We start from the raw sequence: 12136 nt of genomic DNA, 5'->3' as shown, positions 1-12136 counted from the left end.
TTGAACAAGAAGACAAGATCCATAGAAAAGGAAAGGCAAAAAGAATATACTGTGTTTGTTTATGTTGCATGTTGTTGTTCTTTTTTCTTGGTCGTTCTGTTCAATTGAAAAGGGTTTTACTAGCAGAATCTGCATGCATAAATAGATGAGGTCATATCTGCAAATTTATGATAGCATAGTTCTGTTGGTTAATTGAAAAGGCTGTCTCTGGCATAAGTTGCATTGATCAATACAGAATGCCATATATGTAAATGTAGAATAGAATGCATAGTATGTATGCTGTTATCACTTCGTTTACCACAAAAAGATATTGTAGTATGCTTTAGTAAAATAGATATGGTAAAAGCAATGAGATATTGCAAAAATGTCAAAATTTGGAATTTTGTAAACTGTTTCATGTGTATATCATAGGTCAAGGACAAGAGATATTATATCATGGTCAGACCAATATGCATCCAATACGAAAATTCTATACTTTATATTGCCTAGATTTGCCCAAACATGGTCAATCAATGATTTGTGCATGCTATTAGTTTTGTCAACTAGGAAATGAAGATTGTAGTTTTGCATGTAGGTTTCTAGCTGCTTTGTTTTTTGATTGCAATGCACCATATCAATATTGAAGTCCCCTAGTATAACTATGATATTGTTTAGATCTAACTGGTATAAGGATTTTGCAATGACGTTGAGGATATTGTTTAGGTTTGCATGTGGCAATGCATATATATTGAGTATTGCAATTTCTAATGTGTGAACTTTTATTTTTGCAAACAATGCTTCTACAAAGCAGTCTTCAAAATGGGTATGTTCAAGGATAATGATATTTTCCTTTATCAATATCATTACTTCATGCTTAATGCAACTTGAGATGCAATTGAAATTTTTGAAGTATTCATTTTGCATAGACAACAACATATGTGTTTCTTGTAAGCACAAGATATCAGATTGCATTGTGTCATGGTCATTGCATATGTCAGTAAGATGCGCATGAAGATTGCGAGTGTTGAATGAAAGAATAAAGATGGATTGCAATGATTGTATTGATGAACAGTCATATTCTAGTTGCCATTTTGCAGTGGTTTGCAAACATTGCATTTCAGAATTTACTTTTTGCTTGACCTTGAAGTTACTATGTTTAAGAGGATTAAGCAAATACAATGATTCTATGTTTCTGACACGTGATAGTGCTGTGTATACTAGGCCATGCACTTGTACTCCAGTAGGGTCGAATGCAAGCCTATCCAAGGTTAAGCCTTGTGATCTATGTATTGTGCGTGCACCAATTCAACTGACAAAATATAAAAAGTATTGTCTCTGATTTGTGCTAGGTTGCAACTCCAACATATTCCAAGGTAAAAAGTTTCCTGCTATTCGTTATCAGCCTATGGTTATACTATATGGATCTAAACAGAATTCAAGGATCAAGGAACCCAAACAAGGCATTGAGAACCAGATACGAGTAGTGCATAAGCATAATTCCATAACGCTTCTCAAGAAGATCCATCATTATGGGACACTGCAGGTATGATCCATATAAATGATGAACATATAATATATTCAAAGGGCAGGTTTGGCAAACACAGCAACAATCTGCCTAAGCAAATTGTCCCAAGACTGTTGGCGATTGTGGCATGTGAAAGAAGATGCCCAAAAATTACAGATCTTTGATGATTCACAAATTGTGGTGAATTCGATGAATGGAACAAATTGATTGGATAGTTATAAACTTCAACCTATATTTCAGGAGATTCGACTTGCTTAAACAGAGTATTTAACACATTATGTTTGAACATGTTTACAAAGACAGGAACATGGAAACTGATGGGCTGTCAAAAGCAAGATTACACTTGGTAGCATGAGCTTGGCTCATTCAACAGAGAGTGGAAGGAGAGCTGATGGAATGTGTTTTAAATGTCAATATCTATATGTATAATTTTTTATGCCACTGTTTATGAACATATCTAGGACCTGATTCTTCATGAGACAAAACTGGTTTCAAATCTCTGATGTATGTCAGAATGACCATGACAGGGCTGCCATATTGACATTTTTGAAAACTGGTTATGAAGCAACATATCTTCTCAACCATACTTTTATCACTTCCTATGCTTAAGCATATCTCTATATCTATATTTTTTTATGGGACTGTTTATGGACATATCTAGCAGCTAATTTCTTATGAGATAAAACTTGCTTCAAAGCTCCGATATATGTTAGAATGACTATGATAGGGTTGTCATATTGACATTTTTGGAAACTGTTTATGAAACAAGATATGTTCCCAACAATACTTTTATCACTTCCTATGCTTAAGGATATCTGTGAAATGCAGAAACATATATAATAAATGTAATTTTGTTTTCATAATAAAATAATTTTTTCTCTCTGAGCAGAATAAGGTAGTTGAACATCATATGAGAACCAATCTGGTTATAACTAGCTAACATGACATTTTAATCTAAGGTTTAAATAGACAAAATGTCTTGATTCATCATTATACGAAGCTAGTTGCATGCATTACTCAACTTCTACTTGTTGGGATTATCTCAAATAATATTGTTGTTATGATTATAACAATTGATAATATTAATATTAATATTAATGTAAACACAGAATAAACAATGACAATTTCAGATTTGAATTCCAATATAATTGAATGACAGAAAAGATATAAATGACTGAATACAACTTAAATATGTATGTTTTTTAAAACAATCACAGAGTAACTCGACTATAAATCTAGAGTAACTAAAGCATAACCCTACACAATGCAAAAATTAAAAGCCTAACAAATTCACAAAAAGCAATTAATAGAAAAATTGACAAAAAGAAATTAGTCGAATAACACCATACCTGGAACAAAGCCGACTATTCAAATTGCTTCTCGTCTAGACCATATTCATGCACAACAGAGCCTGTACCAAGAACCACAGCTTCACCTAGGTCATCTCAGCCCAAATGACAAGGAAGTCACATGGTGCTCGAAACTGACATTTACGGGAATTTCCATAAAACCCATGCAGGTAAGAGAAACCCTCAGTATCACAGAGAAAAGCTTATAATTTTCGCAAATGAAACATTTCATCCAATATATAAGCAACAACAAACGAACAACATCTAGTACCAATATAGCAAACCTTCAATTCAACACTTCTTAAAAAAGCAAATGAACTTAACACTAACTAAATGAACTTAACAAAGTTGTTAACAAAGAAACCTTCCATTCTAGGAGTAATATCAGAGTCAAATATTCATACATCCATAACAGAATTACAAACTTAAACAAACATTATGGACCAAAGTAAACATATACATAAATTATACGAGCGAAAAACATTGAATACACGCCTAAGATAGGAAACCGTGCAGTTACAAAACAAACTGCAATCTTCAATATTTTAACATTTCAAACAGTTCAAAATCCCCAATTTATTTACATCTTCATGTGCAAAAACAGTTCAAACTACAAAAGACTGCGACTCAATCTGTACCAAGAACCATAGCTTCGCCCAGGTCGACTCGGCTCAAATGATAAGGAAGTCACATCGTGGCTGAAACCCACATTTACAGAATTTTCCATAAAACCTATGCAGGTAACAGAAACCCAGAGTATCACGGCAGGCAGCAACCGCATTGTGTTTTCAGCGCAGACAATACAACAAATACAAATGAAAAATCGCACAGATTGCAGAGCTAAACAACCAAGTAACAATAATAACCCAAAGGGCAAGAACAGGGTAAAACCCAAGCCAAGTAACTTTCCAGGATCTCGAGCAGGGACAGTTGTCCGCCGATAAGACCACCACAGCACATGCTGTAACCCAAGTCAATTGTAAATCAATCTGAATTTATTGCCAAATCAATTGTATACTGTCCGATTCATACGAGCGTTACACATCCGCTTGGGAGTCACGGGACCACGTGCCGTTCAGCTCGAACGATGCGAAGCGCGTAATAAGACCCCAAATCCTTTCCACCCCCAAAAACCTTGGTTCCACTTAGGTTATATCGCAAATATAATCAAAAATTGCATCGGTCAACCCAAAGTCAGCGATCTATCAATCGCATATAGTCCCCAGCAGGGATCACGGAGTAACTGGACTATAAACCTAGAGTAACTGGACCATAAACCTACACAATGCAAAAATTAAAACCCTAACAAATTGACAAAAAGCAAGTAATACAAAAATTGACAAAAAGCAATTAGTAGAATAACACCGTACCTGCAACGAAGCCGAGCGTTCGAATTCCTTCTCGTCTACACCATATGCATGCACAACGCAGCCTATGCCAGTACCATGAGAAAATGTGCAAATGACGAAATTGGTTAACGAAGTCTGCACACAAAACCCTCAGTATTCAACCAGAATGCCATTAACTTATAATGCTCAAATAACCATGGACTGTTGCATGCAGGTAACAGAAACCCTCAGTATTTAACCAGAATGCCATTAACTTATAATGTAGTAGCTGAACTTAATCTCTAAACAATACAACCAAGAATCACAACTTCACGCAGACATTTACCCAAATTTCCATAAAACCTATGCAACTAAGACAAACCCGCAATATTCAACCAGAATGCCATTAACTTATAATGCTCAAATAACCATGGACTCTTGCATCCAAGTAACAGAAACCCTCAGTATTTAACCAGAATTCCATTAACTTATAATGCAGTAGCTGAACTTACCAAAGCGACAACACACAGTCCAGCGATACAAGCTGCACCTGGAACAACAGAACCGCAACCAAACGTTTGCGATAGAGTTAACCGAGTAGCCAGGAACCGCATTGTGTTTTCACCGCAGGCAATACAACAAATACAAAGGAAAAATCGCAGAGACTGCAGAGCTAAACAACCAAGCAACAATAATAATCTAAATGCCATTAACTTATAATGCAGTAGCCGAACTTAACCTGTAAACAATACAACTAAGAATCACAGCTTCACGCACACATTTACCGAAATTTCCATAAAACCCATGCAGCTAAGACAAGCCCTCAGTATTCAACCAGAATGCCATTAACTTATAATGCTCAAATAACCATGGACTCTTGCATGCAGGTAACCAAGTAACAATAACAACCCAAAGGCCGCGAACAGGGTAAAAGCCAAATAACCATGAACTCTTGCATGCAGGTAACAGAAATCCTCAGTATTTAACCAAAATGCCATACAGTAGCCGAACTTACGAAAGCCACACCCAGAAGGCATGAACCCCAGCGCAGATGAAAAATCTCACAGACTGCAGAGCTAAACAAGCAAGGAACAATACCCGAGCAGGCAGGAACTCCACCGCAGACGAAAAATCGCACAGACTGCAAAGCTAAACAAGCAACTAACAATACCAATCCAAAGGCCGCGAAGACAGTAAAACCCAAAGGCCACGAAGACACTAAAACCCAAGCCGAACTTTCCAGCATCTCGAGGAGCAACAACTGGCCGCCGATGATACCACCATAGCGCATGCCGACCACAGCTAACACAAACCCTCAGTATTCAACCAGAATGCCATTAACTTATAATGCTCAAATAACCATGGATACTTGCATGCACGTAAGACAAAACCTCAGTATTCAACCAGAAGACAAACCCTCAGTATTCACAATAATAATTCAAATGCCATTAACTTATAATGCAGTAGCCGAACTTAACCTCTAAACAATACAACTAAGAATCATAGCTTCACGCAGACATTTACCGCAGGAACTCTACCGCAGACCAAACATCGCACAGATTTCAGAGCTAAACAAGCAAGTAACAATACCAACCCAAATGCCGCGAAGACAGTAAAACACAAGCCGAACATTCCAGCATCTCGAGGACGGACACCTGGCCGCCGATCAGACCACCAGACCGCATGCAACCACGTGCCCCTCAAGCGCGCCACATGCCATTCGCCTCAAACCATGCGAAGCGCGTAATAAGACCCCCAACCCTTTCTGCCCCGTAAACCTTAGTTCGACTTAGGAAATATGCCAAATATTTGCAAAAATCGCGTCCGTCAACCCATGGATAAACCCTCAGTATTCAACCAGAATACCATTAACTTATAATGCTCAAATAACCATGGACACTTGCATGCACGTAAGACAAAACCTCAGTATTCAACCAGAAGACAAACCCTTAGTATTCACAATAATAATCCAAATGCCATTAACTTATAATGCAGTAGCCGAACTTAAACTCTAAACAATACAACTAAGAATCATAGCTTCACGCAGACATTTACCCAAATTTGCATAAAACCCATGCAGCTAAGACAAAACCTCAGTATTCAACCAGAATGCCATTAACTTATAATGCTCAAATAACCATGGACTCTTGCATGCAGCTAACACAGCAGGCAGGAACCGCATTGTGTTTTCACCACAGACAATAGAACAAATAGAAAAGAAAAATCGCACAGACCGCACAGCTAAACAACCAAGTAACCATAATAACCCAAAGGCCGCGAAGAGGATAAAACCCAAATAGCAATGGACTCTTGCATGCAGGTAACAGAAACCCTCAGTATTTAACCAGAATGCCATACAGTAGCCGAACTTACCAAAGTCACACCGAGCAGACAGGAACCCCACCGCAGACGAAAAATCGCACAGACTGCAGAGCTAAACAAGCAACTAACAATACCCGAGCAGGCAGGAACTCCACCGCAGACGAAAAATCGCACAGACTGCAGAGCTAAACAAGCAAGTAACAATACCAACCCAAAGGCCGCGAAGACAGTAAAACCCAAAGGCCGCGAAGACAGTAAAACCTAAGCTGAACTTTCCAGCATGTTGAACAGGAACAACTGGCCGCCGATGAGACCACCATAGCGCATGCCGACCACAGCTAAGACAAACCCTCAGTATTCAACCAGAATGCCATTAACTTATAATGTTCAACTAACCATGGACTCTTGCATGCACGTAAGAGAAACCCTCAGTATCTAACCAGAAGACAAACCCTCAGTATTCAACCAGAATGCCATTAACTTATAATGCTCAACTAACCATCGACTCTCGCATGTAGGCCACACAATAGTCGAACTCACTAAAGCCACACCGAGCAGGCAGGAACTCCACCGCAGACGAAAAATCGCACAGACTGCAAGTAACAATACCCGCGCAGGCAGGAACTCTACCGCAGACCAAACATCGCACAGACTGCAGAGCTACACAAGCAAGTAACAATACCAACCCAAATGCCGCGAAGACAGTAAAACAGAAGCCGAACGTTCCAGCATCTCGAGGACGGACACCTGGCCGCCGATCACACCACCAGACCGCATGCAACCACGTGCCCCTCACGCGCGCCACGTGCCATTCGCCTCGAACCATGCGAAGCGCGTAATAAGACCCCCAACCCTTTCCGCCCCGTAAACCTTAATTCGACTTAGGAAATATGCCAAATATTTCCAAATATTGCGCCGGTCAACCCAAAGTCAGCGATCTATCGATCGCTTATAGTCCCCGGCAGGGACTAATAATATACATCAACAAAAATATTTAAAAGAAATATTCTATATATTTATTTTTCGATCGCTGATCATTTTCATGTGCAAGGGCGCTAAAAAAAATTAAAACCATATTTGGTCAAGTTCAAAGATCACAAGGAGGAGGTATACGGCTTTGACAACATTTGAGCATATGTTTATAGCATGGAATAAAAGAATTGTTTTAGTTTAATTTTATAGATTTTCTAGTGTTAGAATTTGGTGGAAAAATTTGAGTTAAAATTTTGATTTATGTTATTTAAATTGGTTTTTTAATTGTATTTCTAGATTTAATATTTTAAAAAAATTTCAAAGTATTTTGATCCTGTAAAGTTAATTTCAATAAATTTCTATCAAATTTTACAGAAATTAAATTAAAAACAACAAAAAAAAACACTTCAAAAAAATCACAAAAGCAACTCAGAAATGAAAAACAACCACGCTGCTTATATACTTTTTCAAAGTATTTTGATTGTGTAAAAGTAATTTCAATAAATTTCTACCAAATTTTACAAAAATTACCATAGAAAAAAAATAAATAAAAAAAATAAAAATACTTCAAAAAAATAAAAATAAAACAACTCAGAAATGAAAAACAACCACGGTGCTCATATACTTATGAGCCGAGCTTATCTCGATTGCAGGTTCGTTATGTTTGTTGACGTGACCAACTGGGCCCCTCGCCGTCTCCATTACCGTCCGTTTAGATAACGAGAGAAACTCATCTCCTGGCGAAGTCTGAAAACTCCCGGAAAATTTGCAATTGAGAACCCCTGCCGCCGTGTGTCCTTTCAGTGTACTTGATAACCCCTGGGACAGTTTGACTTTCAATTTCAAATTCTGATTCAAAATCTAAACCCCCTGCAGTTTACTGCCTCTCCTTTGTCCACTGGCTTATTTCAAAAGTACTCTGTTTAGTTTGAATTGTTGGATGGTAATTGGAGAAAGCAGAGTGGAGCACAAGAAAACGGCAAAGAGGATTCATATTGGACATCACAATGCAGTGTATGTTCTCTCTATTTTTTTTAGCAGAAAGAAGAGCGGGAGCCCAGGAAAACGGCGAAGAGGATTTATATTGGACATCATAATGCAGTGTATGTTCTCTGTATTTTTTTTCACTGTTTGGAAACGATCTTGAAATAATTCCTAATTCCTTGAACATCGAGTGGTTTTTGCATTTTCTACAGGTGATTTTCTATGCCAGCAATTTTGCATGGGGTTGTTCAGACAATGAGAGTTCATGGTCTGTTTGGACCAATCTTTGAGTACTCTTTAGTTATCAATGGCTACTGATTATTGTTGAGTTACTATCAGAACGCATCCATAGCCAACTTGCAAGATTAAGATGAGGAAATTTTCAAGCAAATAAAGTGAAATGTTTGTAGAACAATGGGGCATGAAGTAAATGAATTTTTTGTGTACACAACAAGAATGTCCATTGCCACGACTTCTGGTAAGGTAATAGCCTCAGATAATTTCCACAACTCACAGTTTTTTCAAGCTTGATATTTCAGGTATAAAAGCTTTTTAAAGTAAATTTCCCTCAATTATTTTCTGTTTCTTGATCTTGATCCAGCTAGTAAATCTCAAGGTGGGAGCTAAAATTTCTTTCATTAGCTGGTAGATTCATTTTAGCGCAGGGTGTTCTATCTCAACTAGCAGTTTATTGGGCTCACATCTTTTTTCTCCCTGCTAGTATTATTAACAATCTGTGGGGAGGACAAGTTAATCAGAGTAAATTTCACCTAGTCAAGATGGCTTCTATATCAAAACCAAGAAAGGCGGGGGCTGGGGTCTTTTAGACATGCCCTCTTTCCGAAAAGCACTACTCTGCAAATCTCTTTATAGAGGTATTTTTGGTGAAGGGCCATGGAGCAAGGTTATAAGGGCGAAATATTTAAAAGGCAGGAGCTTAGAGTTCTGGTACAGAAGGCGCTCCATTGGCATTAGAAAGGGATCGACTATCTGGCAAAGCCTCAGGAAAGTCCATCCTTTCTTCATGGAAAATCTTCGATGGAATCTCTGCTCGGGATCTAGTATGCTTATCGGTTTTGACTCTATTTCATGTGGTCTGGATTTCTCTTTCCCTCCTCCGTTGGTATGCTTTCTTCATAGACAGGGATGTTTCTCATGGGACAAATTGATCAAATCTTGGTCAGACTCAATCCCTGTCTGGAAGGATGGGGAGGATCTGCATTTGCCTCAATCGCTGATCCCTCTCTGGATCTCTGTAAAAGAGAGACTAAATAGCCTGGGGATTTTTCGAGCGGGAACAAAGGATGTCTTGGTTTGGTCTCTTCCAAAAGAAAAACTGCCAGTTCGCGTAAAGGATATTTATGCTGAAATGATCTCTGTTCTCGCTGGGTGTCCTGGTCTGCTCTTCCCTCCTTGCCTTTGGGAGGCTGCATGTCCTCTTAAAATGATTATATTTTCTTGGCTGGTTTTTGGGAACAGGAATCTTACATGGGAGGTTCTTCAAAGGAAAAACTGGCAGGGCCCAAGTAGATGCGCCATGTGCCAAAATGCAGAGGAATCAAACTTGCATATGTTTTTTCAATGCGCCTCGTCCCTCCATATCTGGTATGAACTTTCCTTATTATTTGGTTTCCCTTACCTTATCTTTCCTTCTGTACAGGATGGTTATAAGTGGTGGAGTGGGCAATGTCTATCTTGGAGATCATTGTTCATCATTGATGTTTGGTTCTTATGGAAATGGAGAAATGCACAAATTTTTCAAGAATCAAAGGAGCCCCTTCATGCAATTCTTCAACGTATTATGGCATGCCACGACTCTTTACAACAGGATGACTCTCAGCAAAAAAAAAGCATGCAAAAAGGAGCTGGGAAGCTTTTCCTATCAGACCCCTATCGCGTTCTTTGATGGAGCTAAACACAACCATAGTTGTGGCTGCGGGGTTGTCATCGTTATAAGTGATAGCCATCACTATTCTTTATCTTGGCATGGCGGTTTTGGCTCGAACTCTCTGGCGGAGGCTAGGGCTCTCTCGGGGTTGCTTGCCTTCTATGTCTTCTTGGGCATTCAGTCTATATCAATCTTTGGAGACTCAAAATCGCTCATTGATCATGTTAATGGTCTGGGTCTTATAAACTGTCCTCATCTCCTCGGATGGTTAAGCCGCATCAGCTTCTTTCGGAACTTAATTAACCAGATTACGTTTCAGCATATTCCCCGATCCTGGAATGCTCAGGCTGATATCCTCTCAAAGGATGGTCTTAGCATGCAGCCTGGTCTGTGCTCATTACCAGTCATGCTTGATGGTATCTCCTTCCTCACTCAGGACTTCAGCATTAATGGAATGTGACTCTCTTCCATGGCAAGGCCGCAAGCTCTCTACGAATGTGCTTTATCATGCAATCTTTTGCAATTTATGTCTCTTCTGCGGTAGTGATTTTGTATCATGATCGGATAATGCAGGTTATGTATATGTCATAGTTTTGGATGATCCTGAAAATCTGTCCCTATATTTAGTATCAGCATCTGGGCTTTCTTTTGCTCTCAAATCTTGTTATGTAATGCAGATCTTTATATTTTCTTAATATAAATCTATAATAGTTTTTTCCTTTAAAAAAAAAATTATTTGAGAAACCATCAATAATATTAAAAAGTTATCAACCAAGCAAAAACAATTACTACAATCCAAATTGGAAACACATCAAACGAAACCATGGAGATTCAGGTTTGGAGTTTTGTGTAAAAGATTCAGGAGGAGATTGAAAATCATATCATAGATGTGAGACCCCTTGCATCTTTTTGTTTCTTGCAGGTCAACTTCAGAGGCTACGTTTTCCAACATCTTGCTCACAGCGAAACCTTTTTAGAATGTGAACTTAAATTAAATTATTAAACGCTGGTTTGCTATGAGTAATTAGAGTTGTGGAATTATTGTGGGTAATTGGGTAAATTTTTAGTAAGATAATATAATATATTATCATAATTTATATAATTTATGAAGTATTTGTTCATGTTTTCTAAATGAGGTTATTTAAAGTAGAGAAATATTTGTAATTTCCGGTGTAAAATTTTGATTTTTAAATTTATTTTAAAATGATAGAGTGTTTTTATTATAATATTTAAAGAAAATAGAACAAAGAATATATATGGTATAATTTGGTATAATGGAAAATGGAGAGAAAATTTATTTATAAAAAAGAATAGATTTAAATTGAATATTTCATTTCCACTAGTTATTTAGATATGGTATAATTTGTTTAAGGGAAAATGGAGCGAAAATTTATTCATAAAAAAGAATAAATTTAAATTGAATATTTCATTTCCACTAATTATCAATTTAGTTATAAAAAAGAATAGATTTAAATTAAATATTTCATTTCCACTAATTATATTACTTGAGTATTACTTGAAATTGAATTCACTTGAAAATACTCTTCCCATAATATTCAATTTGCACATTATTAATTATGATATGGTATAATTTTATTAAAGGAAAATGTAGAGAAAAATTATTTATAAAAAAGAATAGATTTAAATTGAATATTTCATTTCCACTAATTATAATACAAGATAATTGCTTAAAATTGAATTCACTTGAAAATACTATTCCCATAATATTCAATTTGCACATTATTAATTATGATCAATACCTATTGTATATCTGATTATTATTTTATAA

At 37.2% G+C, this 12136-nt stretch overlaps 1 protein-coding gene across 1 annotated transcript; it reads left to right on the top strand.

Moving 5' to 3' along the window:
* The first annotated feature begins 10120 nt into the window (after positions 1 to 10120).
* On the top strand, positions 10121 to 10807 carry LOC149197181 (uncharacterized). The gene has a single exon (XM_089408595.1). The coding sequence runs from the start codon at positions 10121 to 10123 to the stop codon at positions 10805 to 10807; it is 687 nt and encodes a 228-aa protein (XP_089264721.1).
* The last annotated feature ends 1329 nt before the right edge of the window (positions 10808 to 12136 follow it).

This window comes from Pinus tabuliformis, chromosome 2_2, assembly GCF_031772625.1.
Source record: "Pinus tabuliformis cultivar Carrire ecotype Pingquan chromosome 2_2, CPIR1, whole genome shotgun sequence".
Classification (NCBI taxonomy): Eukaryota; Viridiplantae; Streptophyta; class Pinopsida; order Pinales; family Pinaceae; genus Pinus; species Pinus tabuliformis.
This window is presented reverse-complemented; position numbering and strand designations above follow the sequence as displayed.

Coding starts and splice junctions, on each gene's coding strand:
- LOC149197181 (XM_089408595.1), top strand. CDS start 10,121: ATGGTTATAAGTGGTGGAGTGGGCAATGTCTATCTTGGAGATCATTGT.